This window comes from Gopherus flavomarginatus, chromosome 3 (genome assembly GCF_025201925.1).
Source record: "Gopherus flavomarginatus isolate rGopFla2 chromosome 3, rGopFla2.mat.asm, whole genome shotgun sequence".
In the NCBI taxonomy this organism is placed as follows: domain Eukaryota; kingdom Metazoa; phylum Chordata; order Testudines; family Testudinidae; genus Gopherus; species Gopherus flavomarginatus.
In genome coordinates, this window is record NC_066619.1 from 123,494,670 (window position 1) to 123,522,111 (window position 27,442).

A 27,442-nucleotide genomic window follows, 5' to 3' on the forward strand; every position below is an offset into this window, starting at 1 on the left:
AGGCCCCACCCTCCAATGTAATTTTCTTGTCAGCTCTACTGTTTAATTAAGTAGGAAGCTCCTGTGAAACGGCAGCTTCTGAGCCTTACTTTTTTTTCCCCAGTGGAAGTAACAGTAATAGATGCTTTATCTAGAAATATACCATACGCCAGTCAAATCTGGAATTGAATTCCATTTACAATGGCCTCATTCTTGTCAAACAGTGGGTTAATATCCTGATTTAACAGGGTCCTTTTGTGCGTAACTTCAAGCATGGGAGTAGTCCTAGTGAAGTCAGCAGAACTATAGAGATGCTTAAAGCTGTGCCTATGCTCGAGTACTCTGCCAAATCGCAATCTGCATCAGAAATGTCTACGCCCGTTACACTGCTATAAAACTGGTTGGAGAGAAGAAACTAGTTGGTGTCAAACCATTTGATGCTACCTCACAAACACTATCTAACTGCTTCTTAAGTGCTGTGCTAATTTGATATGCACAGAAATCCACGGGACTGTGGGTATCTAGTTTTTGATCTTAGACTGGTGTAAACCTGGAGTAACTCTACTGAAATTAATAGATTGTTTTTAAGGAGTCGTTTTATTTTGATCAGTATTTATGTGTTTTATACTTAGATGTCTCCTGACTTAAAACATTTGATTTTTTTAATCCACCTAATTGTACCTCATCTTAAATTAGATTGCTGTAAACATGCCTAGCGCAATGGGGCCACAGTAATAACTGGGGCTTCCGGGTACTGCAGTAGCGCAAATAATAAAGGAGAACAAATCATGTGTCACTTTTAAACTGTATTGGTGCTCAGGGTCTTTTATTTTCTTCCATTCTAGCTACTGAATTGAACTCTCTTGAACTATGTGCTAGCTCTGAGAGCAGATAGAATAAACTGGATAAAGACAATATTTCAGTGCAGCCTCACACTTTGGCTCTTCCCTCTCAAATTCCATTTTTAATGTGCATTTTATAACGCTGGCATCTCTAACCATCAGCGGTTAGAATTACAATGGGGCTGGACATACCTGGCTTGAATCAATAAGGATGCTCATCCAGGTTAATAAGAATAAATTGTTTGTTGCACTTGAAACAATGTGCTGTTGCAACAAGTAAAGCGGTCTAAGAATAGTCATTTGATATTTATAGGTGAGCTCAGTGCACGTGTTTTATTATCTACTACTTGGGCCCTCGCCTAATGATGTGGTTTCTTTTCCCACATCCTTAGTAGCTCAGTTACGTAGCATTGCTGTGAGTACACCCTTTGTATAAAGTTCATTTATGCTACTTCAGTCTGGCTTCTTTTTTCTACTGAAGTCCATTATAAATATATAATGGTCAAACTCCATTGATTTCAATGGCAGCAGAGTTAGGTCAGTAGCAAGAGCTTTTGAAAACCCAACCCAAGATAATCAGCTTCTAGTGTCCCTGTCTCAAATAAGTTTAATGATCTCAGACTAGTTCCCATTGAAGTGATGTTCATATTAATTCCAGTTTAAAAAAAAAAAGAGGCCCACAGAATCCACAGTTGCACCAGATCTCTGTTTATTTTTGCTTGTCCTCCAATCCCCAGCATAATTTAGAGTAGTCCCAAGGCTGTTCTAAGTTATGCGTAGTTGCAGTGGCTCCCAGGAGGCCTTTTCATAGCCACATTGTGCATTCCAGCCACCCTATGCTAAAGCCAGGAAGGGAGGGCATAGGACCCTCTTTGTGCTAACTGAGGGTTCCTCCATGCCAGGGGAATCCTCAACTGCCTACCTAAGGAGGCTTTACGGTCCTGTTACGTCTCCAGAGCATGGGCGAGGATTTGGCCCAGAAAATGGAGCTGCATTTTCCAGTGTGGACACATCACGTGAGTGTCGGCTAGTTAAGGGATAAACACGGTGCCACTGAAGTTCATGGGAGCAGGATCATGCTTGGGAGCCTTTTCTTCTCTTGGAAAAACTGTGTTCTTACGCTGACTTAGCAAACTCAAGGTAAAATCCTAGGGAAGACAAGACTGCGTGTAGTGTTCACATGTGCTAGCAGGTTGAGGTAAAGATTATGGGGGAGCTTAACCTGCCAGTGTGTATGAAAACTACAAACTGCCTTGTCTTCACTAGGATTTGACCTCCAATTAAGTGTCTTGAGTTAGCTAACTTAAGAACACACCGTTTATTTCCTGATGACAATACAGCCTAAGTCTTGTTACCAGCTTTGCCTGTTACTTTGGGGTATGCTCATTTATTAGGGTTACTCTTCTGGGGTTGAGGGGAGGTTCTGTACTTCTATCAATGTACAGCTTGTGTCACTTGTGTTCTCATACAGAGCTCTATTTCTCCCTGCTGCAAGTCCCCTCCCAGTGGAGCTCTCCTGCAGGACGTAGGTTCCCCAGGGCAGGGTTCTTCCAGCCCCAGAATCAGACGAACACACACACATTAACAGAGCACGTCTGAGAGGACTGGGATAATCCGCACTCCCAAACTGACCCCTAATATGTCCCTGGACTCAGTAGGATGGGTCGAACAGCACTTCCAAGCTGTCACCCTCATATGCCATGGGCACTGCACCGGAATAGAGCCCACCTGAGCAGGCTGGGTTGAGCAGCACTTCCAAGCTGCCACCTTCATATGTCCCTGGTTAGCATGTCCCTATCCCCACTTTCACATTACAATTGTTCTGGTAGTAACCCACTTGATGAGCAAACCCCACAGGTCCACCGGAGCCACGAGACCAGCTGACCATCCACAGAAACGCCTGCGGAAGGTCCACCAGAGCTGCCTGCCGCCCTCCCGGCAACCGGCAGAGCACCCCCGCGGCATGCCGCCGTGCTTGGGGCGGCGAAATGGCTAGAGCGGGCCCTGGTCAGAAGGCTACACGTAGAGAGAGAGAGCTGGGTTCTCACCACTTTGTGAAGTTTTAATCGATCGGGGGTCCTCGGTGGTGGTGGTAGCTGAGGGTCTGGAGTGCTGGAGACAGGCAGAGCCCCCAGCACGATCAGTCAGGAGAAGATGAAGTCCCAATGGAACTGACGCAGATTTTGGATCCAGGCATCAGAGCACTTACTCGAGCATAGGCAGGGGTTTTTGTAGGGAAAGAACAATGATTCAAGGGAGAACACTCTGATGGCTCAAGGGAGTACACCAAAGTTGTTTTGTTCAGCATAGACATGGGAGCTGATCATTCCTGGCTATGGGCCGTGTTCCTTGGAGGGAGCTCCCAGTGCAATTAGGCAGCTTCAGTATTTTGGATACCAATAAAGGATTTATTACTAGAATTGGTCTGATAAGTGCTGAGCTGGGTGGGGGCAGGTGGGTTCATTAGCATCTGGAGCAGAGATCCCCCATGATGCAGTGCTTCGCTGCTTTTCTGGTCCCAGAGTTCTGTGCGGTTCTTGCCTTGGAATCTCTGTTCTCCATTCTGTGTGCTAAGAGAGATGCCTCCTTCTCCCACCTTTGATGCAAATGAGGCTAGGGGAGTCCTATCACCCTTATCCCAGGGGTTTAGGTGTGTCTCCCTCTGCCTTTTCATTGCTTTTGTAAGTCTTTCTTCTGATTGGCTTTCGTTCAAGCAGAGGCTGGGGGGTGGGGCTGGGGGAAGTCCTTCATGAGTCAGACAGGCTGGGTCCTGTGCCCTGGTTCCCCAAGAACACAGAGCTGACAAGTAACTGTGTAAGTGCTCTGTAGGCACACTAGTGCAGAAGTATAGTCTATGGCCTTGATTCAGGCATCCACCTTTGAACATGTGTCCTTATGATTCTTAAACGTCCCTTTCTTTTTTTTCCCGTTGCTGCAGATTTTTATCGGTGAGATCTCCATGTATTTCATAAAGTCAACCCGAGAAACCCTGATTGTCCAGGAGAAAACTATCTTGACCGGAGAGTGCTGTTACCTGAACCCATTACTTCGAAGAATTATACGGTTTATAGGTAAGTGTCCATAAACACAGAGAGTTTTGCCCCTGCTTGCGAAAACAAAAGAAACAAAAGAACACCGACTTCTTAAGATCTACAGCACAAAATTGAGATGTGAAATCTTTGCAGGCTTCTTCCACCTTAGAGGGATAGTCCCCCTCAGGATTTGCAAGGTAATGTTTAAAATGCACCAAATCACGCCATACAGAGCTGATTTATGTGCAATTTTGCTAAGTGTAATGCTTCTCCTGGATCCTGGAAGCAAGATTATGCCCACTAAATCCTTATCTGAACACTTCTATCATTGATATTACAAATTACAATTATTTACGATTTTTTACTCAGCAGCCCATCTCTTCACCCTTTTTTCTCTCCAAATATAAATTAACCTGAGAAGCACCAGTATGTAATATTCAGCTGAGGTGAACCAACTAACAAACAAAACACAGAAAGCCCAGACATAATATTCCTCTCATTTTTCATTTGAGACTTTATTGAGTTAATTGCTAAGGAACTGGTGGAAAAAATGCAACTTTCAAACACTTTGGAGGCTTCCTCTGGTGGCATTTATCAGCAGCTATGTTTAGTTCATGAATTTCGCTTAATGGAGAAGTTAACTTAGCAGCTGTCACTGGGAATCATCCTATAGTTATTTCAGAGTGGGAAGAATAGCACAGTAGCTTGCACTGTAAAGCAAACTGGCTGAGGGCTAGATTGTTCCACCTGAGGGAGTGAGAACCTTTCTCCCTCTTGTCCCCTGCTACTCGCACTCCTTGTATGGCCTACCACGATTTTGGGACTGGGCATGTACAAGTTGCACACTTACTTCCCCCCTGGACCAAGTCTGTGGGAAGTGGACAGCTAGAGACAGGGAACGGGCACAGCCTACTCGCTGGTCAGAGTAGCTGAACTAGCACACCGGTGGGGGAATTTTAGTTTATTGCTAGTATAAGCCAGCCATAAATCCTATGCCCCACAGAACAAGAGCAGGAACTGAGACTCAGAGGAGATGCACCACTCCCTGCTCAGGGCTGTGCCTAAAGTCACAATCTAATCCAAAGGAACTGAGGCATGAAACGTTAGCAGGGGTTTTCCCCTCACCCCTCGCAATGCTTTACAGTTTCGCATGGAAACGAAAGGGTGATGTGCTGGTGGTGAAGGACTGCGTTGCTCCAGTCAGACACCATCCCGGTTGGGAGGATTGCACTTCATGGACCCCTTATTCCTCCTTGAGCTCTCCTTGTGACGCTGCTCCTCTGGCTGAGTTTGGTCTTCTCCACTCACTGATGCAGACGGGGCATGGTCCTACCTCCTCTCCTGCAGCCTCTGGGGCACTTTGCACCACCAGGGGCAAACTGAGAGAGCAGTCCTTACGCAGTGAGACTCCTTGCCCCTTCTCCCACTCGACACCCCCCCTAAAAACAAGGGGCAGGCATAGTCTGACCCTCAGCATGGCACTCCTCTGATCAGTTATTCAGCTGTGCCATGTGGGAAAATAAAAGATCAGGGAGTTTTCATTAAAAACCAAAAACCCTTGAAGTTCAGCTAGACTCTAGCGCACGTTAATGGGTAGTAAACTGCCGTTAACAGGGAGCAGAATGCTGTCCCAGCATTCTCAGCGTGTGACAATAGACTGATCAAATATTCTCGCCTGTGGGGCCAGCGCTAAAAGAGCTCAAACCAACGAGGCAAAACATTTGCGGTACGTGTTTTCTTATAGGTCACTCTCCCTGTGCATAGCCTTCACTTGAATTAGCTTTATTCCTGAGCATTCGCTCTAGCCACTTCTCGTCTGGGAAAAAAAACTACCGCTGTGTACAGAGAGCAGCAAAATATTAACTTCTCCCCACAAATCAATCTCAGCTCCTCAGGTTGGTTGTTTTCCGGAGGGAGGGGAAGTGAACAGGGTTATAAATTGCTTTAAACGTGGGTCTTGTTATAAACAGGGGAGGCAAATGCTGTAGCCTGGGGGTGACCTTGGTTTGTCCTCCCCGTCTTTTGGGCAGCTGCCAAGGGGGGTAGATTTCTGGAAGGTGCATAGGGTGGCAAATTTGCCTGGCCGCCCTGCCATCGTGGCAGAGGGATGATTGCACCAGATTTGAGTGCATTGCAACCCTTCCCTCTAGGTCGCAATGCCACTCACTCAGATTGGGCTCAGCTATCCCTCCCTCATAGCAGGAGGACAGCCAGGCCAAATCTGCCACCCAAGCCCTATGAGGAGAGGGAAGCAGGCTGTCTTGAGTGGCTTCTGCTGTCTCACTGGCCGGACAAGAAACAGCACTGCTGTCCAGGGCTGGAGCTGGGCGTGGCGCAAACCAGGCCCCAATCCCTGACCCATGCTAGCCATCAGTAAGAGATACGTGCACATGACCTGCTACCCCCTCCTCACTCTAACCTCAGGATGGAATCGGTCCACTAACACCCATGAGCAGCCATTGGCTCAGAGGGGAATCAGAAGTAGGGATGCTGACACAATTTCACCCCCTCCCTCTGAATGTTTCTGAACTGCCCCCCTGGTTTTAAAGTAAGATTTCTTTTCCCCTTATGGTGGAAGAAGACCTTTTTAAGGAGCATTCTGTTTCCCCTTCAGAATGTAAGAACTGGAGCTATTTGAAAAATGGGGCCCCTCCCCCTCAAAAGATCATGCAATATTTTTGCCAAATTTTCACTTTTTTGATCAAAATTCCAAATTTTGATGTAAAATTGCATCTAGCTCTAATAAGAGCTAGATATTGAGTGGTGATAGCCGCTGGTAACTAAATAATAGTTGTTTGTTCCAGAAAGATAGGTAGCTGGTGGAATGTATAAATGGGGACAAACAATCAGATTGTTTGCATGTGGCTTCTGTTTAGGCTGTTTTGCCCACCAAATATAAAAAAAAAAATTCCAATTGACTTTGGCCTCCAAAACACTCATCTTCCAAAGCCCATTGATGTCAAAGGAGAGAGTCCCATTGCTTTAGCCAGCCATTAGTTCAGGTCCCGAGTTCTCTCCGAACCTGCCCCTGAGCCTGTGGTGATCTCCTGGGAGGACAGAGGCCCCTCTGCTCCCACTGGCTTCAGACTCTGAGGAGCCAGAAGTAAATTATTTTTCCTAATGTGCTGAAACCAGCTGGTGTAAAAAGATCCAGCTCTGTCGACTTCAAGGGAGCGCCGGAGAGTTGCAGCAGCTGAGGATCTAGCCAAATTCCTAGTAATGGAATCTGAGACCCCTTCATATATTATCCTTGTTGCTTCAATTTCCAGTGTTGCTCCATTGCAGTGAACTTTGAATTAAACTGAACTAAAATAAAAAGTGAGCTTCCAAGTGTTGTGCTGTTCCCCTTAGTATGACAAGAATGTGGAGACTGACCGGGGCCTGTGCTGGATGTCTCAGTTTCCAGTGACTCCAGTTCTGAATTGTATTATTCACTAGGCATGAAATTCACCCCACCGGCATAGAGCCTGAGTGTTCAGGCTCTATGCAGAGATACAGGGGACATGATAATTTCCCCTCCACCAACCCAAGGACAGGATGTAGGCTTGCTGCACAGACATGCTCCTATTCCAGCACACAGAGTAATAGCGGAAGTCCTTATGCATCGGGTTCAAAGGATATGGGGGCCAGGCAATCTGCATAAACTCAGATCTGCAAACACTACTTGGTTACCACCGTTGGTGGTCTTCTGTGCTGGAGTCTGTGGGCCCAGCACAGAGATGTGGCATGTGAGCACTGTGCTGAAGTGGTGCAGAATATTCGACACCAGGAATGAACTTCTCCCAGGGAACTTTGTTTTCAGAATAGGCTGAAATTAAATTCTTCCCACTACATCTGCTTTCACTAGTAAAATGTTGTCGTGGCTGGAACAAGGTTCAACATTAGTTCCTTTGGGAGCTGTAGCTCACAGTGGCTGTATAGGGTGACCAGATGTCTGAATTTTATAGGGACAGTCCCAATTTTGGGGTCTTTTTCTTATATAGGCTCCTATTACCCCACACCCCTACCCCGATTTTTCATATTTGCTGTCTGGTCACCCTAGGCTGTAGTTGGGTTCAAAAGATTAACTATTAAGTTACTTCAGGCCCAAACTGACCTTCTGAATCATGCTTGCAAACAGGATATGTGCAGATATTGCATCTCCCATCCCCAGCCCACATTTGCACGTGCAAACTGGGATTGTCGACCCAAATCCAGTATTTGTGGGTGGAGTGGGCATATATGGGAACTTTTTTATATGCATTTTAGCAAGGTGGTTGGGAAGACATGGCCATTGCTGAGCAAGGGTCCTGTTCTATAAGTTGCATTTCAACTCCCTTTAAATTCAGCGGGGTCTCATAGGAATGTTGCATAGTTATATTCTCTGGATTTGTGCCACTATCATATTTTGTTTATTCTTTGGCTGTATGAAGGGTCTAAAGATGAAAGAGAAATGGTAGAAAACATTACAGAAGTTAGTACAAAAAGTAAAAACAAAAAAAACCTTCAGGATAATTTTCAAAAGTTTTGCTATTTAGTGCCTTTGACATAATTCTTAATACTATGCTCTCAGTAGTAGGAGAGAGGAATTTCAGTCATCAGCACAGATGACTGCAAGTGGCAGCACATAAGTAAACAAGTGTGTTTAAAAGACAGAATTAAAATTAAGTTCTAACATCTGTTGAGTGTGACTGGGCAAAGCACAGAGTAAAGCCAACCATGAATCCACCAAGATCAATCGGATACTTTGAGTGACAGATGCAATGTAGGCGCAAATGATGGTATGTGGAGTTAATAAGTTAAAAGACAAGCTAGGTACAGTAATACATTGTAAGTCCTGGAGAACATTTAAGATCCTGGAACTTAGTCCTGCATGTAAACGGGGAGCCAGTGAGGACAGTGCATCACGAGGTTAATGCTCTGTCACTTTGCAGAGCACAAATTCCACCCAGTGAATTCATTTAAGCACATACAAATACTATGGCTCAGCATTTGGCTGAGAGTGTTGTAATTATCACAGCCATTTGTACAACCTGTTGAGTCAGTGTAAGATGTGCTACATGTAAGGGGACTGTTGCCCCCTTACTAACATTCAGTGGGGGTTAGGGTGACCAGATGTCCCAATTTTATAGTGACAGTCCCTATGTTTGGGGCTTTGTCTTATATAGGCGCCTATTACCCCCCACCCCCTTCCTGATTTTCACACTTGCTATCTGGTCACCCTAGTGGGGGTGTTTTGATTGGCTAGCTCCCAGTACTAAAAGGGGAAGGGTCAGTGGGAAATCAGGACCCTGAGACTGACAGTCCCCAGGAAAAGTGAGGAGAAGCCAATGCTCCAGGTCACCCTGATTGACAAGCAGGCAGGTTAATCAGGGAGTCAGGAGGCCAGACAGGAGAATGGAAGGGGAGTCCTCAAGGGCAGGGAAGCCTCTGGGTAAAGGAAATGGGAGCGAGGACTCGGATCCTTTCGCTAGCCCACTTCACCAGAGTAGTGCAGAAGCCAGGAAAGTTCCCCATAATAGCGGGACCATTCCCCCGCTTACATATTCAATATTTAAGCAGGATGCTATCAGGAAGTGTTTTGTAGAATTAGAACACAGGGGGACAGATCCTCAGCTACTATAAATCGGCAGAGTTCTACTGAAGCCAGATACATCATATTGGATGTGTCGACGTCACCTCCAAGACTAGGGAGACAAAGACTGAAATCCCAGTTGTCCACCTAGCCTAACCTATGAGTGAAGCATTTGTTAATCTAGAGATGGATAGCATTTCAACCACAAACAATTTTTGACTGCAATCCTTTATTATGTTTATCAAGGCTTGCATTTATGGAGGTACATAGCATCCGCTCTAGGGTGATAGTCTGTCTACTGTACTGTAGCTTTATCCCATTACAGGTTGCTAATTTCTCACAAGGCCTGTCTTACATGGATTCCCTGAGCGATCTGTTCTGTCACCCTTGCTATCAAAGGCACTGTGGCAAGGATCACAGTGCCATCAAAGTGCAGGTCACGCCAGTCTCTATACTATGTCTGTTTAGGGAGGTCTTCACTTCCTCAGTGCTTAGCTAAAACGGACTAGGGTGAGAATGAGCTTGTAGGTTGAGGGCAGCATCTAGGGAGTATGGCAGGAATGGTGCCTGTCCATAATATTGAGGGGATTTGTTAATTCTTTGTCCAAAAGGTTCTGCTTGTTGGCGCTTTAGGATTCTGGATTCCCAAGATTGGTAGTGGCCAAAAGAACCTTCCTGTTTAGCTGTGAAGGGATTTCAGTCTTTTCTCTCACTCGGTCACAGTTCTCTCTCATGTTTGGTTGGTTTTGTTTAACTATAGCCTTAACTCGGAATTTCCACTGTCCAACCCTGGTGTCTTATGCGAAAGCTGCACTGTTACCTGAATGTCTTTTCTCCTGTCAGTGATTGATAGATATTTTTAACCTTTACTCCAGGTAACAAAGATTATTGCTGGGGAATATATTTTGCACCAGTATGATGATTAGTTTGGGCCCTTTGAATAATCGATTTCATTAAATTTTGTTAAGGCACCCAGGAGCCTTGAGTGGTCCATAACAATATTATTATTATTATTATGAAATAAAACATCTAACCCTATTCATCCTACTGAATGGCATGCATGATGCACTGCTTCAGATCTATCCAATGCACTTGCTCACATTAGACAACGATTGATTTAAATTGACTAGAGTAATACACTATGGGTGGGATTTTCCAAAGTGCTCGGCATTGGCCTAACTCTGCTCCCGTTGAAGCCTGTGGCAAAACTCCTCCCATTGACCTGAATGGTGGCAGAGTTGGGTCGAAGCCGAGCACTTTGGAAAATCCTGCCCTGTGTCCTTTCTGGTGTTTAAGCTAGAAATGTTTAAAGTAGCTGGCCAAGGTATGGGTTAGGGGTAGTCAGATGCTCATTGGGCTGAGAGGAATAATGACCTCATAAATCAGGAGCCCGCAGTCAGATCTTTCTAAGCTCCCTAATTGTAGCTAGCAAATTAAGGTGCTATCCTAAGAACATAAGAACGGCTGTACCGGGTCAGACCAAAGGTCCATCTAGCCCAGTATCTGGCTACCGACAGTGGCCAATGCCAGGTGCCCCACAGAGAGTGAAGCTAACAGACAATGATCAAGTGATCTCTCTCCTGCCATCCATCTCCATCCTCTGATGAACAAAGGGTAGGGACACCATTCTTTACCCCTCCTGGCTAATAGCCATTTACGGACTAAGCCACCATGAATTTATCCTGTTCCCTTTTAAACATTGTTATAGTCCCAGCCTTCGCAACCTCCTCAGGTAAGGTGTTCCACAAGTTGACTATGTGCTGTGTGAAGAAGAACTTGTTTTATTTGTTTTAAACCTGCTACCTATTAATTTCATTTGGTGACCTCTAGTTCTTGTATTATGGGAATAAGTAAATAATTTTTCCTTATCCACTTTCTCCACATCACTCATGATTTTATATACCTCTATCATATCCCCCCTTAGTCTCCTCATTTCCAAGCTGAAGAGTCCTAGCCTCTTTAATCTTTCCTCATATGGGACCTGTTCCAAACCCCTAATCATTTTAGTTGCCCTTTTCTGAACCTTTTCTAGTGCTAGAATATCTTTTTTGAGGTGAGGAGACCACATCTGTACACAGTATTCGAGATGTGGGCATACCATGGATTTATATAAGGGCAATAATATATTCTCAGTCTTACTCTCTATCCCCTTTTTAATGATTCCTAACATCCTGTTTGCTTTTTTCACCGCCTCTGCACACTGCGTTGACATCTTCAGAGAACTATCCACGATGACGCCAAGATCTTTTTCCTGACTCGTTGTAGCTAAATTAGCCCCCATCATATTGTATGTATAGTTAGGGTTATTTTTTCCAATGTGCATTACTTTACATTTATCTACATTAAATTTCATTTGCCATTTTGTTGCCCAATCACTTAGTTTTGTGAGTTCTTTTTGAAGTTCTTCACAATCTGCTTTGGTCTTAACTATCTTGAGTAGTTTAGTATCATCTGCAAACTTGGTCACCTCACTGTTTACCCCTTTCTCCAGATCATTTATGAATAAATTGAATAGGATTGGTCCTAGGACTGACTCTTGGGGAACACCATTAGTTACCCCTCTCCATTCAGAGAATTTACCATTAATTCCTACCCTTTGTTCCCTGTCTTTTAACCAGTTCTCAATCCATGAAAGGACCTTCCCTTTTATCCCATGACAGCTTAATTTACATAAGAGGCTTTGGTGAGGGACCTCGTCAAAGGCTTTCTGGAAATCTAAGTACACTATGTCCACTGGATCCCCCTTGTCCACGTTTGTTGACCCCTTCAAAGAACTAATAGATTAGTAAGACACGATTTCACTTTACAGAAACCATGTTGACTATAGCTCAACAGTTTGTTTTTCTATGTATCTGACAATTTTATTCTTAACTATTGTTTTGACTAATTTGCTTGGTACCGACGTTAGACTTACCGGTCTGTAATTGCTGGGATCACCTCTAGAGACCTTTTTAAATATTGGCGGTACATTAGCTAACTTCCAGTCATTGGGTACTGAAGCTGATTTAAAGGACAGGTTACAAACCTTAGTTAATAGTTCCGCAACTTCACATAGTGGGGGAGGGATAGCTCAGCAGTTTGCGCATTGGCCTGCTAAACCCAGGGTTGTGAGTTCAACCCTTGTGGGAGCCACTTAAGGATCTGGGGCAAAAATTGGTCCTGCTAGGAAGGCAGGGAGTTGGACTCAATGACCTTTCAAGGTCCCTTCCAGTTCTAGGAGTTTGGTATATCTCCAATTATTTACTTTTTTATTTTTTACTTTTTACTCCAATGGTGTTACACCAGAGGCGAATGTGACCCCTTTTGTTTTAGGTCTAAAAATATGATAGCTGAATTATCACTAAATTACATCTCTTGTGTTCTGTGAACCAAACTGGTGGGGGGGGGGGAGGGGAGGAGGAGTGTCTGCTATGATTATTTTTAATTACTGATCACACGTGTACTTGGCCCTGTGCAATACAGGAGAAAAACTCAGTCCTTGCTCCATGGCCATTACAAATTAACTAGTCAGGTAAAAGCTGAGACACTTAGTGCACATGGACTTTTGCAAATCTGGCCTATACGATGACATGAAGAGGTCCACTCTCAAAGCAGTGCAGATATCCTCCCTTCTGGGGCAGCGTAGGGAAGTTCAGACGGGGCTCGTCTCCCTCCGGAGCAGCAGCAGCCAGGCCACCTCGCTACTTGGGTCAGGTGTGTCGGGGAATTAGCCTGGCTGTGCGGCAAACAATCGGCAGCTCAGGCCCTCAGGCAGGGACTGAACAAACAGGTTCAACAGCAAATCCCCAGGCTCCTGGCTCTGCGCGGCTGGGGAAAGGGGGAGATGGTCACCCGCGAGGTGGGTGACAGGGGGGACGCAGGCCCTCCCACTCCACTGCATCCCAGCCCAGGGCCCTAGCAGCGGCCGAATACCCGCCACTGTGTCAGGGGGATCCTGACCGCAACACACTGACATGGGCTCTGACAGTGCTGCAGCCAGACTCGGGGCTTTTCTACTTCCTGTCCTGTGCCTTGCCCTCTGAGGGGCAGGCGCAGGGTTTGCTGGCTCCGCCCACTTTGGCGTCCAGGGAGGCTCGTCCCCCTCCGGGGCGGCGGGGGGCCAGACCACCTTGCTACAGGTAGTGTGCAAAGGGGTTCCAAGGCTTTGCAGAGTGAGTTGTAAGACCTGGATTTTGATCAGTGATCTCGTGCTACAGTAAATGCAAGTTGGCCTGTTTTCCACTTCCAAAGGCGGCAGCACTAAGGATACAGCAGATTAGGCTACAGCTGAAACCTTTATCATGCTTTTATTGTGATGTATATTGATCACTGTAATTCCCGTTTTGCAGCTCTGCCAAACTGTGCTCTATGAAAATTACAGCTATGCACAGCAATGAATTCAGCTGGCTGGGTTTTAACCCTTACAGAGAATACTGCTTACATGTCAGACATTCTCCGAATACTTCCAGATGGCTTTTGGGCTCACCCATAATCGATTTTAAGGTTTGAACTCTAGTGTACATGAATATTGAGGGTCCAGTCCCCTGGTAGCTTTTATATCTGGGGGGTCTGTTTGTCTCCACAAAGTCACTTCATGATTTTGCCTAAAGTAGCTGAAGTAACTGACCACAGCACAAGAATTCAGAGACTAGACTGACATCTTTTTAAATGCGAGACAAGGTGGGTGAGGTAATATCTCTTATTGGACCCCCTTCTGCTGGCGAAAGAGACAAGCTTCTGAGCGACACAGAGTTTTTCTTGTTTAAAGGCACAGGAATCACAACTGAAAGCCCTGCCGTGAAGGTTACAAGCCACAGCTCTTTAGCGGGAGCTCTGCTGAAGTCAGTGGTGACATGCCAGAGTAAGTCTGAGGGAAGCGAGAGGTGAATCGGGTCCTGTGAATTCACACTTGTTCCCAGATCCATCAACAAGGCTGTGCCCATCTCCTCGTGGCTTGGAAGGGGCTGCTCCAAAGCATTGCAAGGTGTGCCCTTTGCCTTGGGAGATCCCTTCCCAAATTCACGGTAAAACAATACAGGATGGCAGTGCCCAAGCCACAGGGATAAGGAAATGATCCTTCCACAAGACAGCAGTGTGCTATTAGATATACAGCAAAAGTGGAACACACAAAAAGAGCCTTATTCTCAGTTATGCTAAGGCCCCTATAACCTGCTCAGTGAACAGAAACAGTCCCTGAAAATATCCCCTGCCCGGGGGGCTCCCTGGCCAGCAGAATGCTGGCATAAAGGCTCTATACTGGCCTTGCTCCCAGCTTTTTGTGGGCAGCCAGTGTGGCTGGAAAGCATTGTGCTATGTCTGTTCTCTCTTTCCCAGGGCCACTAGAGGTCCATGGGAAGCAGAGAGTACATTAGAGCCACCCTGAGACTGCTCTAATTTACATCAGGGGCTTAAGGCTACCTTCTGCTTTTAGCCTCCTGCCTCCCCCAGCCAAGCCTGGAGATGGAGGAACTGAGAATCAGGACTGACATGACTTACAAATGTGTCCTCTTTTCCTCCACTGCTGACATCTTCCCCACAAATCAGCTTGATTTCTCTCCTCTCATTAAGATATGATTCCTACAGCCCCCTACACCTGTTTTCCCCCCATGATTCGCTCCTCAACCCTTTCCTCCCCCAGATCTCTCTGACTCCAGTACGTCAGCTGGTAGCAGACTCCATGGAAACTCTCGGCAGCATGGATACTTGATGGTAACTATAAATGGCATTTCTTAAAAAAAGCCGCCTGTGAGTGTTAAAAAAGCAGCTGACAACGCAGGGGGAGGAGAAGAGTGGGAGGCGAGAGGCTGGAGAATCAGGAGCAGAAGCCCTTTATTACAGAAAAAACATGAAGCCCTGTAAGTAAAGTGACAGAGAAACAGTGCATTGAAGGGTGTGCGGGACATCAGAAGTGCTGCTCCTGAAAGTTACAAATCCAGGTCTCGAGTAAGGCGTGTTTCCTTAAAGCCCACAGTGGACTCACCGTACTTGTCATGTTCAATTTCATCTGCCATAGAAAAGTGATATCATCATATAGCTCCTGAAAAGTACATAGAATTCAGTTATAGGGAATCCGGTAGGATTCTGAGTGTCAGAGGAACGCTGATCCTCAATCTGTCTCCGGAAGCTTTGTGGTCCTCTAGCCAACCACTACCCAAGCATAAAGCCACCAGCTTACAATTTAATTCTAAGTGTTCTGCTGAGGGATCCAGGTAACACCATAATAGCTAGCTCTCATACAACACTTTTCATCCATAGTACTTTACAAAAAAGGTTACTATCATTATCCCCATTTTAGCGATGGGGGGAAACTGAAGCACGGATCAAACAGACTTGTCCAAGGTCACGCAGCAGGCCAGGTGCAGAGCAGGAACGAGGACCCAGGCCTCCTGAGTCCAGGGTTAGTGCTTCACCCACAAAGCCACACGCCTTTATAGAGACATTATGTTTACGTGGGAGGTTTGTGTCTCAGATTCATCCATTGATTCTTTGGGGCCAAGGAGGTTTGAGTACTCTCTGCTCTGGGGGATGGAGGTGTGGGGAGAACTGAGCTTGCCTGAGTCTGGCTCTGATATCTGCTAGGAAGTGGCAGATCAATGGCCAGTTCCTACTCCAACTGTGTTATTGGGAAATGTGATGCAGCAGGAGAGGGTGAGAAGGGAGCCTATTTTCTGTAAGGGGAAGAAAGTTTGCTATAGATTAATTAGAGCACCTGAGGCAGTCACACAATAAAAACCCCTCCTTCAATCAGACAGTGAGGGAGTTGGAGCAGAGAGGAATTGGTGCTGGAGCAGAGAACAGTTTGAAGGGAAGCAGAGGACAGTTTGGAGAAGTGCTGCTGTGAGCTGAGAAGTCCAAGACCCTAGGTAAAGGAGCACCTGGCTTGTACAGAGGGAGGGCAGGAAGTCCCCCACAAGCTGAAGGGCAGGAGAGGGAAGTAGCCCAGGGGAAGGAAGTGTCAGTTCAAGTGGTTTACCACTATCCTCAGGGCCCCTGGGCTGGGACCTGGAGTAGAGGGCGGGACCAGGTCCCTCCCTCTCAACTGCCCCACTAGTGTCCTAGAGGAGGGGAGTGAACATTCCACTGCAGGGGCAAGAAACGGTGCCCTGAACCCGCCCCAAAGAAGAGAAAGCGCGAGACCCATCAAAATAGTGCTGGCAATTTGCCACAGAAGTTTGTCACTGACTGCAGTGGGAACAGGATTGTGCTCTATACCAGGCTTCCTTGGGGCAACCAGTCTCTGACCTCGATGTTAGGATATAGATATTCAGGCCTGACTTCAAAGGCCTATACTTGAAGAATGTAAGTGTATTCTTATCACTTACTTAGTTACAGAGGTATAAAACAAAGAATAAAAATCACTGTCTGCCGGTGTAAGGGCCTTCTTTCACTGTGACCATCTGAGGCCCTGTTCTTATGCTAAGGCCTTTGGCTAAGCAGCAGAGGCAGCCATAAACTGGGAAACATGGTCACATTCTCACCAGTCACACTGAAATAAGGTGCTACTGGGCTGTTAGGAATACAATCCTGTCCTGATAATGCCTATCACCTCCAGAGAAAGGGAAGAGCCTAGAAGATGTAAAAGGAAACTTAATCTGAAAAACATCCTGTCTGGCAAGAACTCACATCAATAGCTGGGGTGTGAAATCCTCATTTCTGTGTTGTTCTATCACTGTAGTCTCCACTTCCCTATTGTTTGTCTGTATAATCTCTGGTTCTGGGATTGTTTCTGACTACTGTATAATTAATTTAGTTGGGTGTAAACCAATTAAGGTGGTGGGATATAATTGGTTCGATAATCCTGTTACAATATGTTAGGACTAGTTAGTTAAATTTCAGTAAAATGATTGGTTAAGGTATAGCTAAGCGGAACTCAAGTTTTACCATATAGTCTGCAGTCAATCAGGAAGTAAGGGGGGAATGGGAACAGGGAATGGGGGTGGGGGAATGGAATCGTATTTTGCTAAGGGAGGAACAGGGACACAGGCAAGGCTCTGTGGTGTCAGAGCTGGGAAGGGGGACACTGAGGAAGGAAACTGGAATCATGCTTGCTGGAAGTTTGCCCCAATAAACATTGAATTGTTTGCACCTTTGAACTTTGGGTATTGTTGCCCTCTGTTCATGCGAGAAGGACCAAGGAATTAAGCGAGTGAAGGAATAAGCCCCCTAACACTCAGGACTAGCTTGGGCCTCCACATCTGGATCACAGAGCACTGAGCTCCAGGGAAGAACCAGGCAGTAGGAGATAGCAGGCTGGGAAGCCTGGTCTGGATGAGAGATGGTGGATACAAATTCAGTTTGAACGCTGTTAAGTGCTGATAGGATGGCAGCAGGGCATGCATTGCTTTACACATGTCAGAGCCGCTGAGACAAGTAAAGCACCAGTATAAAAGCATGGGAATTACACACTGCAGCTGCCTGGGGACGCGAATTCAGAAGCTCTCTGGTTTATATCTTTCCTATCATAATAAACCCAACAAGCATATAAACCCTGTGAGCCTTTACTTTCTGAAATAAAGCCTCAATTTCATTAGTCAACGGCCCCATGTTAGGTGTCACTGTTTTAAATGAAGCTGTTGGTGGAAGTTGAGCCATGAATTTGTTAACACAAATCATGCAGTCGTAAAATACAAGCTACTGGCAACAAATCTATATGTGTTGCATTTCTAAATGTCTAAACAGGAGAGGTTGTTTGTTTGGTAGCAGGTCAATAGCTTAATCATTTGAATTAGAGACCCTAACATAGTGAAACACTCCACAACACACACTCCAATCACCCTGCCAGACGGAGTCAGGAAGATTTCAAACCACAATACAATGAGGCTATAGCCACTGTATAGAAACACCAAATACTCATTGTGCTCCATTGATTTAGGACTTCTTGGAGCTGGAGCTGTATGAGTGCGATATAGGGTTTAGACACCTGACGTTCGGCCTGCATGGGCAACCTTAGTTCTGGGATTTCCTGACTTTCGAGTGCTTATAGTTAAGGTTGTCTGACACGGATGAGATTTTTGGGGGAGGTTTTAACGGAAATGGATCAGGCAGTTTCGAGCCCAGGTTGGGAAGCACTGATCTAAGTGAGTTGACATACCGCCTGGAAGACCTCTGCATACCCTCAGGGGTACACGTACCACTGGTTGAGAACCATTGCTTCATAACCCGCAATCATGAACGGGTAAAGAGCAGTTGCTCTCACTGTAGGATGTACCACATCTCTGTGTTCAACAACACACAGTTTGATGGCTCAACCTGTGAAAGGAAATTCAGTTCCCATCTTAAAATTTAGTTCTGCAAATTCTGCACCCATCCGTGTCAGCAAAAGGGGACAGAAACCCAATATATGTAAACCCCAGTCAGACTTCTAGCTCCTTCTCTCAGCTCCAGGCAGTCTGTAGTATGTGGAACAACTGGCCCACTAGTATCAAAGCCTACCAGAGAATGCATTCATTGCAGAATCACCACAGAAAGGGAGTTAGCCCCTTGACTTGTGAAAATGAACTTGCAAACATTAACATACTAAGTAGACATTACACTTCCTGTTTCATCCTTGCTCTGGTCAGGGAGTTGTGGAGCCAGCTCATGTTGAACAGATCACAAACGGGCTTCTGCTGTGTTGAGTGCCTTCTGCAAAATGCAGAGTCCCTATTGTTGCACCAGGGAAGAATTTGGTGCAATGAATTCTCTTTAATCAGGATTGAAGAACCTGAGCATGTTTCTATTGCTACCAATGATACAACTTCTCTTGATGTCAGTGAGACCAAGACCTGGCCCCTCTCCGGTGGATAAAGGGGAGTAAGGGGACAGGAAGCTCCTCCTCCAGCCCATCCCCTTTAAAATACAAGGAGATTCTTGGTCAGACCCTCAGCTCCCCTCCCCACCATCCCCTTACGCCATGCTTACAGAGCACAGGGGCTAGACACCTGCTCCAGCATGGGAGATGAGGATTCCCTGATGCCAGGGAATCCCTAGATGGGGTGAAGCCAGCATAACTGGCTCTATGCCACCGGCTTCTGGCCCCCTAGCATAACAGGCATTCTGAGCATGTGCTGGAGTGGGGACACAGCGTGACTGGCGCGTGCTGTCCTCCAGCTGCCTTGGGTTGGAGGAATGTACTCCAGGTTGCAAGTTCTGGAGTGTATTCCTCCAAGTTACAAGTTATAATGGCCCCGAAACTGCTCTAACCTATGCTGGGAGTTAAACAGCTCCTGGATACCCCTGAGATGTAGGGGTGAGAGACAGAAAGGTTGCAGAAAGTCACCTGTACCCTCTCCACCAAATTAAGTGAACAGAGTTCCAGTGCATGTGTGGGTCTGGCGGGAGTGGGGGCGGGGTTAAAAGGGCCAAGCTACAGAGGGTATATTTTAACACCAGTTTGATGCCCCATTCTCTCTTGCATCAAGACTTCTGACCTCTGGTCAAGCTTTTCCACCCCAGATGGCATCAGGCTTGACTGTGGTAGCTGCTTAATGGCAGTGTTTGTGTTTGTTTTATGAAAACACACAAAATCTCTCACATCAAACCTGGAGCACATAAATCTGAGAACATGCCCCCTTCTGCAGCCCAGAGCCAGCCATTGTATTATACTCACGCAGCCCTTTCCCTGCTCCAGTATGTGGCAAAGCCCTCATGGGGATGACTCCATCCAGCATGGAGGATCCTCCCACTGCCCTCCCACCAATACAAGGCCTGCAGCAGTGCAGGGAGGTGTGGAGTCAAGCAAGCAGTTTGGTTGCACCTGGGGATTTTCCCCTTCTCCAGAAGGATTAACTGGCTCCCTCCTCGTGAATCCAGGGGCTAAGAACCCCAGCACTGAGTGGCCTAGCAGCCACCTTGGGGCTGGGCTCTGCCCCAAAGTTAGCTCCTTGCGTACAGCCCAGTCTTTATTATTGCCGTTCGGTTATTTATGCAGCATCACGGATGTGCATGGTACTTTACAGACAAATAAGTGTCTCCTTCTCCCACTGCCTTGGTGTACAGTAACTCCTCACTTAACGTTGTAGTTATGTTCCTGAAAAATGCGACTTTAAGCAAAATGATGTTAAGTGAATCCAATTTCCCCATAAGAATTAATGTAAATGAGGGGGAGAGGGGTTTAGGTTCCAGGGAAATGTTTTACACCAGACAAAAAAATATCTATCTATCTATCTATCTATCTATCTATCCACAGACTATATTTTTTAAACAAACAATTTAATACTGTTCACAGCTGTGATGATTGTGAAGCTTGGTTGCAGTGGTGAAGTTAGAGGGTGGAAGACGGTGGGATATTTCCCAGGGAATGCCTTGCTGCTAAATAGTGGTTCTGAAACTTTTGTACTGGTGACCTCTTTCACACAGCAAGCCTCTGAATGCAAACACCACTTCCCCACACACATTAAAATGCTTTTTTTATATATTTAACACCATTATAAATGCTGGAGGCAAAGCGAGGCTTGGGGTGGAGGCTGACAGCTCACCACCCTCCATGTAATAACCTCATGACCCCAAGGGGTTTCGATCCCCAGTTTGAGAGCCCCTGTGTTAAATGGTTAATACATTGTTGTTAATGTAGCCTCACATTCTACAAGGCAGTAGGAATGGAGGGGAGGGGAGACAGCGACTGACATACACCTTGTGTGTGGGACAGAGAAAGAAATGCACACTGCCCCTTTAAGTAAGCTGACCCATTCTTATGTGCCTTGTCTTTTTAAGTGGATTAAGAAGTTAAGAGAGCAGCTGCTGCCCCAGGCTTTCTCTGTCCCCACCTTGCTCTATGTAGAGAAGAAGTGGTAAGTGGGGTGTAGGAGCAGGTGAATACCCTGACATTAGCCCCCCCACCCCCACAGCAAGCAGGAGGCTTGGGGAGCAGCTCCAAGACAGAGGGCAGGAGCAGCACATGGCAGTGGAGAGAGGGAAAGCTGCAATTGCTAGCAGCTGCTGCACAGGGAACTTAGGGGAGTGGGGAGCTGATGATCCACCCTGGTTATAAGCCCCCACCAGCTAGCTGCAAGGGGCTGCTCTTCCTGCAAGCAGTGGATGAAGCAGATGGCTGCCAGACAACTTAGAAGGGAGCATTGCACAACTTTAAATGAACATGTTCCCTAATTGATCAGCAACATAGCAACTTTAACTGAGGAGTTACTGTATTTTGCACCAAAGGCCAGTCTATGTTGCTTAATATGTGGAGATATATCTGTCGCATAGAACTGGAAGGGACCCTGAAAGGTCATCAAATCCAGCCCCCTGCCTTCACTAGCAGGACCAAGCACTGATTTTGCCCCAGATCCCTAAGTGGCCCTCTCAAGGATTGAACTCACAACCCTGGGTTTAGCAGGCCATCGTGCAAACCACTGAGCTGTCCCTCCCTACCTCATAGAGGTGTCATGAGGATAAATACACACACACACACACACACCCCTCAGCTACCATGGTAATGGGGACCATGTAAGAGCCTCAGGGCTGTCTACACTGGGGGCGATCGATCTAAGATACACAACTTCAGCTACGCTATTCGCGTAGCTGAAGTTGAAGTATCTTAGTTCGACTGACCTGGCCGTCCTTACGGCGGTGAGTCAACTGCCGCGGCTCCCCTGTCAACGCTGCTTACGCCTCCTGCCGAGGTGGAGTACAGGCGTTGATTCATGGATCGATTTAGCGCCTCTAGATGAGACGCGCTAATTCGATCCCCGATAGATCGATTACTACCCACCAACCCAGCGGGTAGTATAGACATACCCTTAGACAGATATTTGTACACTAACATAGCTATGCTGGTACAAACTCCCTGGATGAGCTACACTGGTATAAGCCCCATTTTACACCAGTACAACATATGCTAAGGGTTTGCACTGGAATAGCTATGCCAGTATAAATATCCCTACATAGACACTCCCTGAGTAAATTGAGTATATGTTACTCCGTCAATTACTTCCCTTCTGTTGTCGATCTGTTATGTGATGGATTACTGTATCTATGGCAGTTTGCTTTGATCCTCATTAACTTTATGAAAAGAGATGTTCAGTGAATTGTACTGCTTGCTTCTTACTTATGTCAGTTTGGGATGTCTATCACTTTGAATATAGCAAAAAAAATACACAGCTTACCAGCGAAATAAACGTAACCATAGTGTTTCCAGCTTTTAGGATTTCATCAAGAGATTAGGTGTTTTTCTTGAAGCTGCAGATGCTGGTTTTATGTGAATACCTGAGAATCTCAGCTTTCTTACTTTAAAAAAAAAATCTTACTGTCATAGTTGTGCAGAAAAACTTGAAAATATGACCCCTCAAAGCTTCAGAACCAGAAAGCAAATTTAAAAGACCCAACTTTTCTTATTTCAGAATCTCATGATTTTAGGCCAATCTGATGATTTTGGGGAGCTTGATTCATGGTTTATAAATGCATAGGGTTGGCAATACTGTAACCATGATGTTCTGCTTCTTGCGTATTATAGGCAGGGTACATTGATCCATATAACATAAGGCCACTCTGAAATTCTGACTATTTTACTTTGTTTTGTATAGCTGATTCTGTGGAACATTTTATCTAAGTTTTCATATCAGTCATTTGCAATATGGTTAATGGGTAACACTTTGAAGTACGCTAACTTATCTGTACTATAATAATAATTAATACTTTGTTAATATAAACTACTTTTAAATAATACATGATCATTCTATTCTAGGGCACGCTTGCCAAAGGCGGCACACAAGCTGATTTTCAGTGGCACTCACACTGCCTGGGTCCTGGCCGCCAGTCCAGGGGGCTCTGCATTTTAATTTAATTTTAAATTAAGCTTCTTAAACATTTTAAAAACCTTATTTATTTTACATACAACAGTAGTTTAGTTATATATTATAGACTTATAGAAAGAGACCTTCTAAAAACATTAAAATGTATTATTGGCACGCAGAACCTTAAATTAGAGTGAATAAATGAAGATTCGGCACACTGCTTCTGAAAGGTTGCCAACCCCTGTTCTATTCTATTCTAACATTGAAAACGTGATAATAATAATACACTAAGACAGCGTCTGTCATCCAAGGATCTCCAAACATTTTACAAACGTTCATTAATTTAGTTTGACAACAACTCTGTGAAGTAGGTAAGGGATTCATAAGAATGACGTTACCCACCACTGAAATGTAGTCATCTCTGGGGTGGAAGACAGCAGCTGTTTAGCAGCACTCAGCAACATTACTCCATAGTTTAGGGCAAGAACGTGGGGGGGAAATAATACTGTTTTAAATTTAAACTGCAACAGGCGCTTAGAGTTACCTGTTTTGGAATACGGCCAAGACATAGGGTACATTCATATAAATAATTAATATCTACATAATTTATGTTATAATGATTTTATGTGTGAAAGGGAGGAAGGAGGATATTGGAGTTAAGGCACAGATCTGGGTTCCAGTCCCAGTTCTAGATTTGGATTCTCCTCCTAGCTCTGCCACAAGTTTTCCACGTGGCCTTAAGCAAGAAATTCAGGCCGTGTTTTTAAAACTGTCCATCAACTTTGGTGTCCAGGTTGAGACAGCGAGGGATTGATTTTCAGAGGTGCTGAGCACCCACGGTTCCCACTGACCTTGGCTGGAGTCGTGGGTGAAGATTGTCTTCAGTAGGACAGCTCAAAAATCAAAGCAGCCAAAATTAACTGGACACATTTGAAAATTGTGCTTCGGTTTCCCTATCTGTCAAATGGGAAGAGTAGTAGCTGCTGTACAGGAGTGGAGTAGGGGTAAATTTGTTAATGTCGGTAAAGCACTTTGAGGTCTTTGGATGGGAAGTACCATAGAGGTGCAGGGTGTTCTTATAAAACAGGTTGTTAGGGTAACCTGCTACAGTGCACTGCCGCTGCTGTGTTTTTATTGATTGTCATTCATCCTTACCCCCAATGTATGTGTTGTGCACAGAGCACAAGCCAGCAAGCTGGGCCTTCCCTCACCTCCTTATTTATGAATGTTGACCATTGACGGGGCCCCGTACTGCAGCCATGCAAACATCAATCTCCTATTAAAGTCATTGGGAGCTTGGAGCATGCAAGGCTTGCAGGACTGATTTACACTGATGCTAGCGTGGGTCTGGAAAGAGGGGCCGTTTAACATATGTGCTTTCTGCTCTCCCCCCCTCACTGTGCTTTGTAAGTGGAGCTCCCGTTGACATCAGTGTTACTGGTCACATGAGCACAGATGCTGCTCACCTTTCCCAAGATGTAGGGCTGCCAGGCGTCCGGTTTTCGACCGGAACGACTGGTCGAAAAGGGACCCTAGTGGCTCTGGTCAGCACTGCTAATTGGGTCATTAAAAGTCCGGTCTGCAGAGCAGCAGGGGCCGAGGCTAAAGCAGGCTCCCTGCCTTCCCTAGCTCCACGTGGATCCCAGAAGCAGCTGCCAGGTCCCTGCAGTCCTTAGGCACATGGGCAGCTGGAAGGCTCTGTGCGCTGCCTCTGCCTGAGTGCCGGCTCTGCAGCTCCCATTGGCTGGGAACCACTACCAGTGGGAGCTGGGCGGGCAGCACCTGCGTATGCGAAGGCAGTGCACAGAGCCTCCCTGGCTGTCCATGCACCTATGGGCTGCAGGGATCTGGTGGCTGCTTCTTGGGAGCTGCAGTATGTGCCGCTGGGGCTGCTCACTCTGAACCCTCTCCTGCACCCCAACCCCCTGCCCCAGCCTGGAGTTCCCTCTCGCACCAAACTCCCTCCCAGAGCCCGCACCCCCACGCACACACACCAACCCGCAGCCCTGGGCCCTCTCCTGCACCTCAAACTCCTCATCCCTGGCCCTGTCTCAGAGCTCTCACCACCTCCCGCCCCCAACTCCCTGCCCTAGCCCGGAGCCCTCTCCCACTCCCTGAACCCCTCATTTCTGGCCCCACGCAGAGCCCACGCCAACCACCCAGAGTCCATACCACACCCCAACTCCCTGCCCCAACCCGGAGCCCTCTCCCACACAAATCCCTCATCCCCGGCCCCATCCCAGAGCCTGCACCCCCAGCCAGAGCCCTCACCCCCCTGCCTCAGCACAGTGAAAGTGACTGAGGGTGGGGGAGCAATGGAGGGAGGGGGAATGCAGCAAACAGGGGCAGGGCCTCTTGGGAGGGGTGTTCAGTTTTGTGCCCTTAGGAAGTTGGCAACACTACCAAGGTGAGTTGTGCCTAACAACTCCATTGGCAACTCAAGGAGTAAGGCACTGTTCACCATAAGTGACGATGGCAGAATCTGGCCTGGGAGAGATGGTCAGTGCTGCTGGATCAGAATATACGTTTCTCAGTATCACATTGGTGGATATTCGGAATCCAGAGGACATTCCTCCCCTGATAAATCAAATTTTGAGGCCAATAATCGGACAGTGTCTTTTTAAGATTGCTTCCTTACCCTCTTGCGTTACAATGGGGGACTGTTTTCTGCCAGTCTTTGGTCCCAGTCCTGTGAACGTTTATATAATGCTTAACTTTAAGCATACAAATAGTCCTAGCTACTCATATACTTATAGGTTAGCACATGCATAAGACAGGGTCAGGGTCTTTGGCATCAGGAAAACTTGATGACAATTATTTTGATTTGATGTTTTCTGGTGAAATCCTAAAGTCCTCGCACAGTCATTGCTTAAGCCTTGATTCAGAAAGCACTTAAGTGTCTGCTTAACTTTAAGCTTGTGCTTATTTCCCATTGAAGTCAATGGGACTAACTGGGAGTTAAGCACATGCTAAAAGTTAAGCAGACACTTAAGTGCTTTTCTGAATCAGGGTCTTAGGTAAGACTCCAGCTGACGTCAATGGGAATTTTGCCTGAGTAAGGACTGCAGGGTTTGGCCTCTGTCTCTCATTACTTCTGTTTGTCTCCTGCTCCAGGAATGTTTTAAACATTTGTGAATAATTATTATTTTTAACCTTTTCACAGGGGTGTTTGCATTTGGACTTTTTGCCACTGACATATTTGTAAATGCTGGCCAGGTAGTGACTGGGAACTTGGCTCCTTACTTCCTGACGGTGTGTAAACCCAACTACACAGGGAGCGACTGCCAGGCTCACCATCAGTTCATGAACAATGGGAATATCTGCACCGGGGACCTGGAGGTGATTGAAAACGCAAGGAGATCCTTCCCATCCAAACATGCTGCTTTGAGCATTTACTCAGCCCTTTACGCCACGGTGAGTGCATGTGCTGTTCGTCAGTTCCCATGACGGGCTTCAGTTGCTATAGCGACCCTGTCTCATTTAAATCTCATCTATAGTTTTCTTTTGTCTGTGCTGTGTGGGCAGGAGACCTTCCTTTCTCATGGGGTCAATGGCTTTTCTGGGCCAAATTCAGCCCTGGTGTAAACAAGTGCAACTCCCATGACTTTCCCAGTGAGGGGCAGTCCTATCTGGAGGCATGAGTGCCGGCTTGGCAGTTAGGAGAGCCTCAGTTCAAATCCCAGGTAGGCCACTGACTTTATGTGGTCTAGGGTGAATCACCGCACTTCCCTGCCTCAGTTTCCTGACTTGTAAAATGGTGATGATAATACCTACCTCACAGGGAAGCTTGTTACTATTCCTTAGTGTCCGTACAATAGCGAGTGCTAAGTGTTACTATTCTGAGGGGAGTATTGTCTGCTTAGGCTGAATTTTAATCCCCTGTTAGGTATAAATTCCTCTTGCATGCAAAGGTCCCATTAAAGGCGGTGTTACAATTTTGCCAGCATAATAAAGGTCAGATTGAGTCCTTGGTGTACAGTTTAAAGGTGATAGTTCTGTCCTGCCATATGGGGAATATTCAATGTCTGTAAAAGCCCCTCTAAAAATATTATCCACCTTTGTTTTCTCTGGCAACGTTATAATATCGTAGTGTGCTACAAGACTAGTCACAGTTTGTGTAGGGCTATTTAAGTGATACAGTAAGGATTATAACAGTATTGAAGACACTGGTCGTTTTGCCATTCATTGCAATGGACTAGCTTCTGACTCAGGTTGAGTAGCATCTTGATCCACAAGCAGACGTCTCAAAATCAGTGAGACTGTTCAGGAAGTTAGGTACCACTCAACATAAGAGTGGCAGAATCTGGCTTGAAGGCAGCAAGTTTGGCCTCAAGAAAGTTCTCCTCT

At 46.1% G+C, this 27,442-nt stretch overlaps 1 protein-coding gene across 3 annotated transcripts in view; it reads left to right on the top strand.

Annotated features, from left to right (window-relative positions):
• PLPPR1 (phospholipid phosphatase related 1) overlaps window positions 1-27,442 on the top strand; it is a 185,901-nt gene that overhangs the window by 145,630 nt on the left and 12,829 nt on the right. For all 3 annotated transcript variants that reach the window (XM_050943195.1, XM_050943194.1, XM_050943196.1), the window contains exons 4-5: window positions 3,760-3,892; window positions 26,259-26,509. In XM_050943195.1, the coding sequence (XP_050799152.1) occupies window positions 3,760-3,892; window positions 26,259-26,509 (384 nt within the window). The remainder of the gene's footprint in view (window positions 1-3,759; window positions 3,893-26,258; window positions 26,510-27,442) is intronic.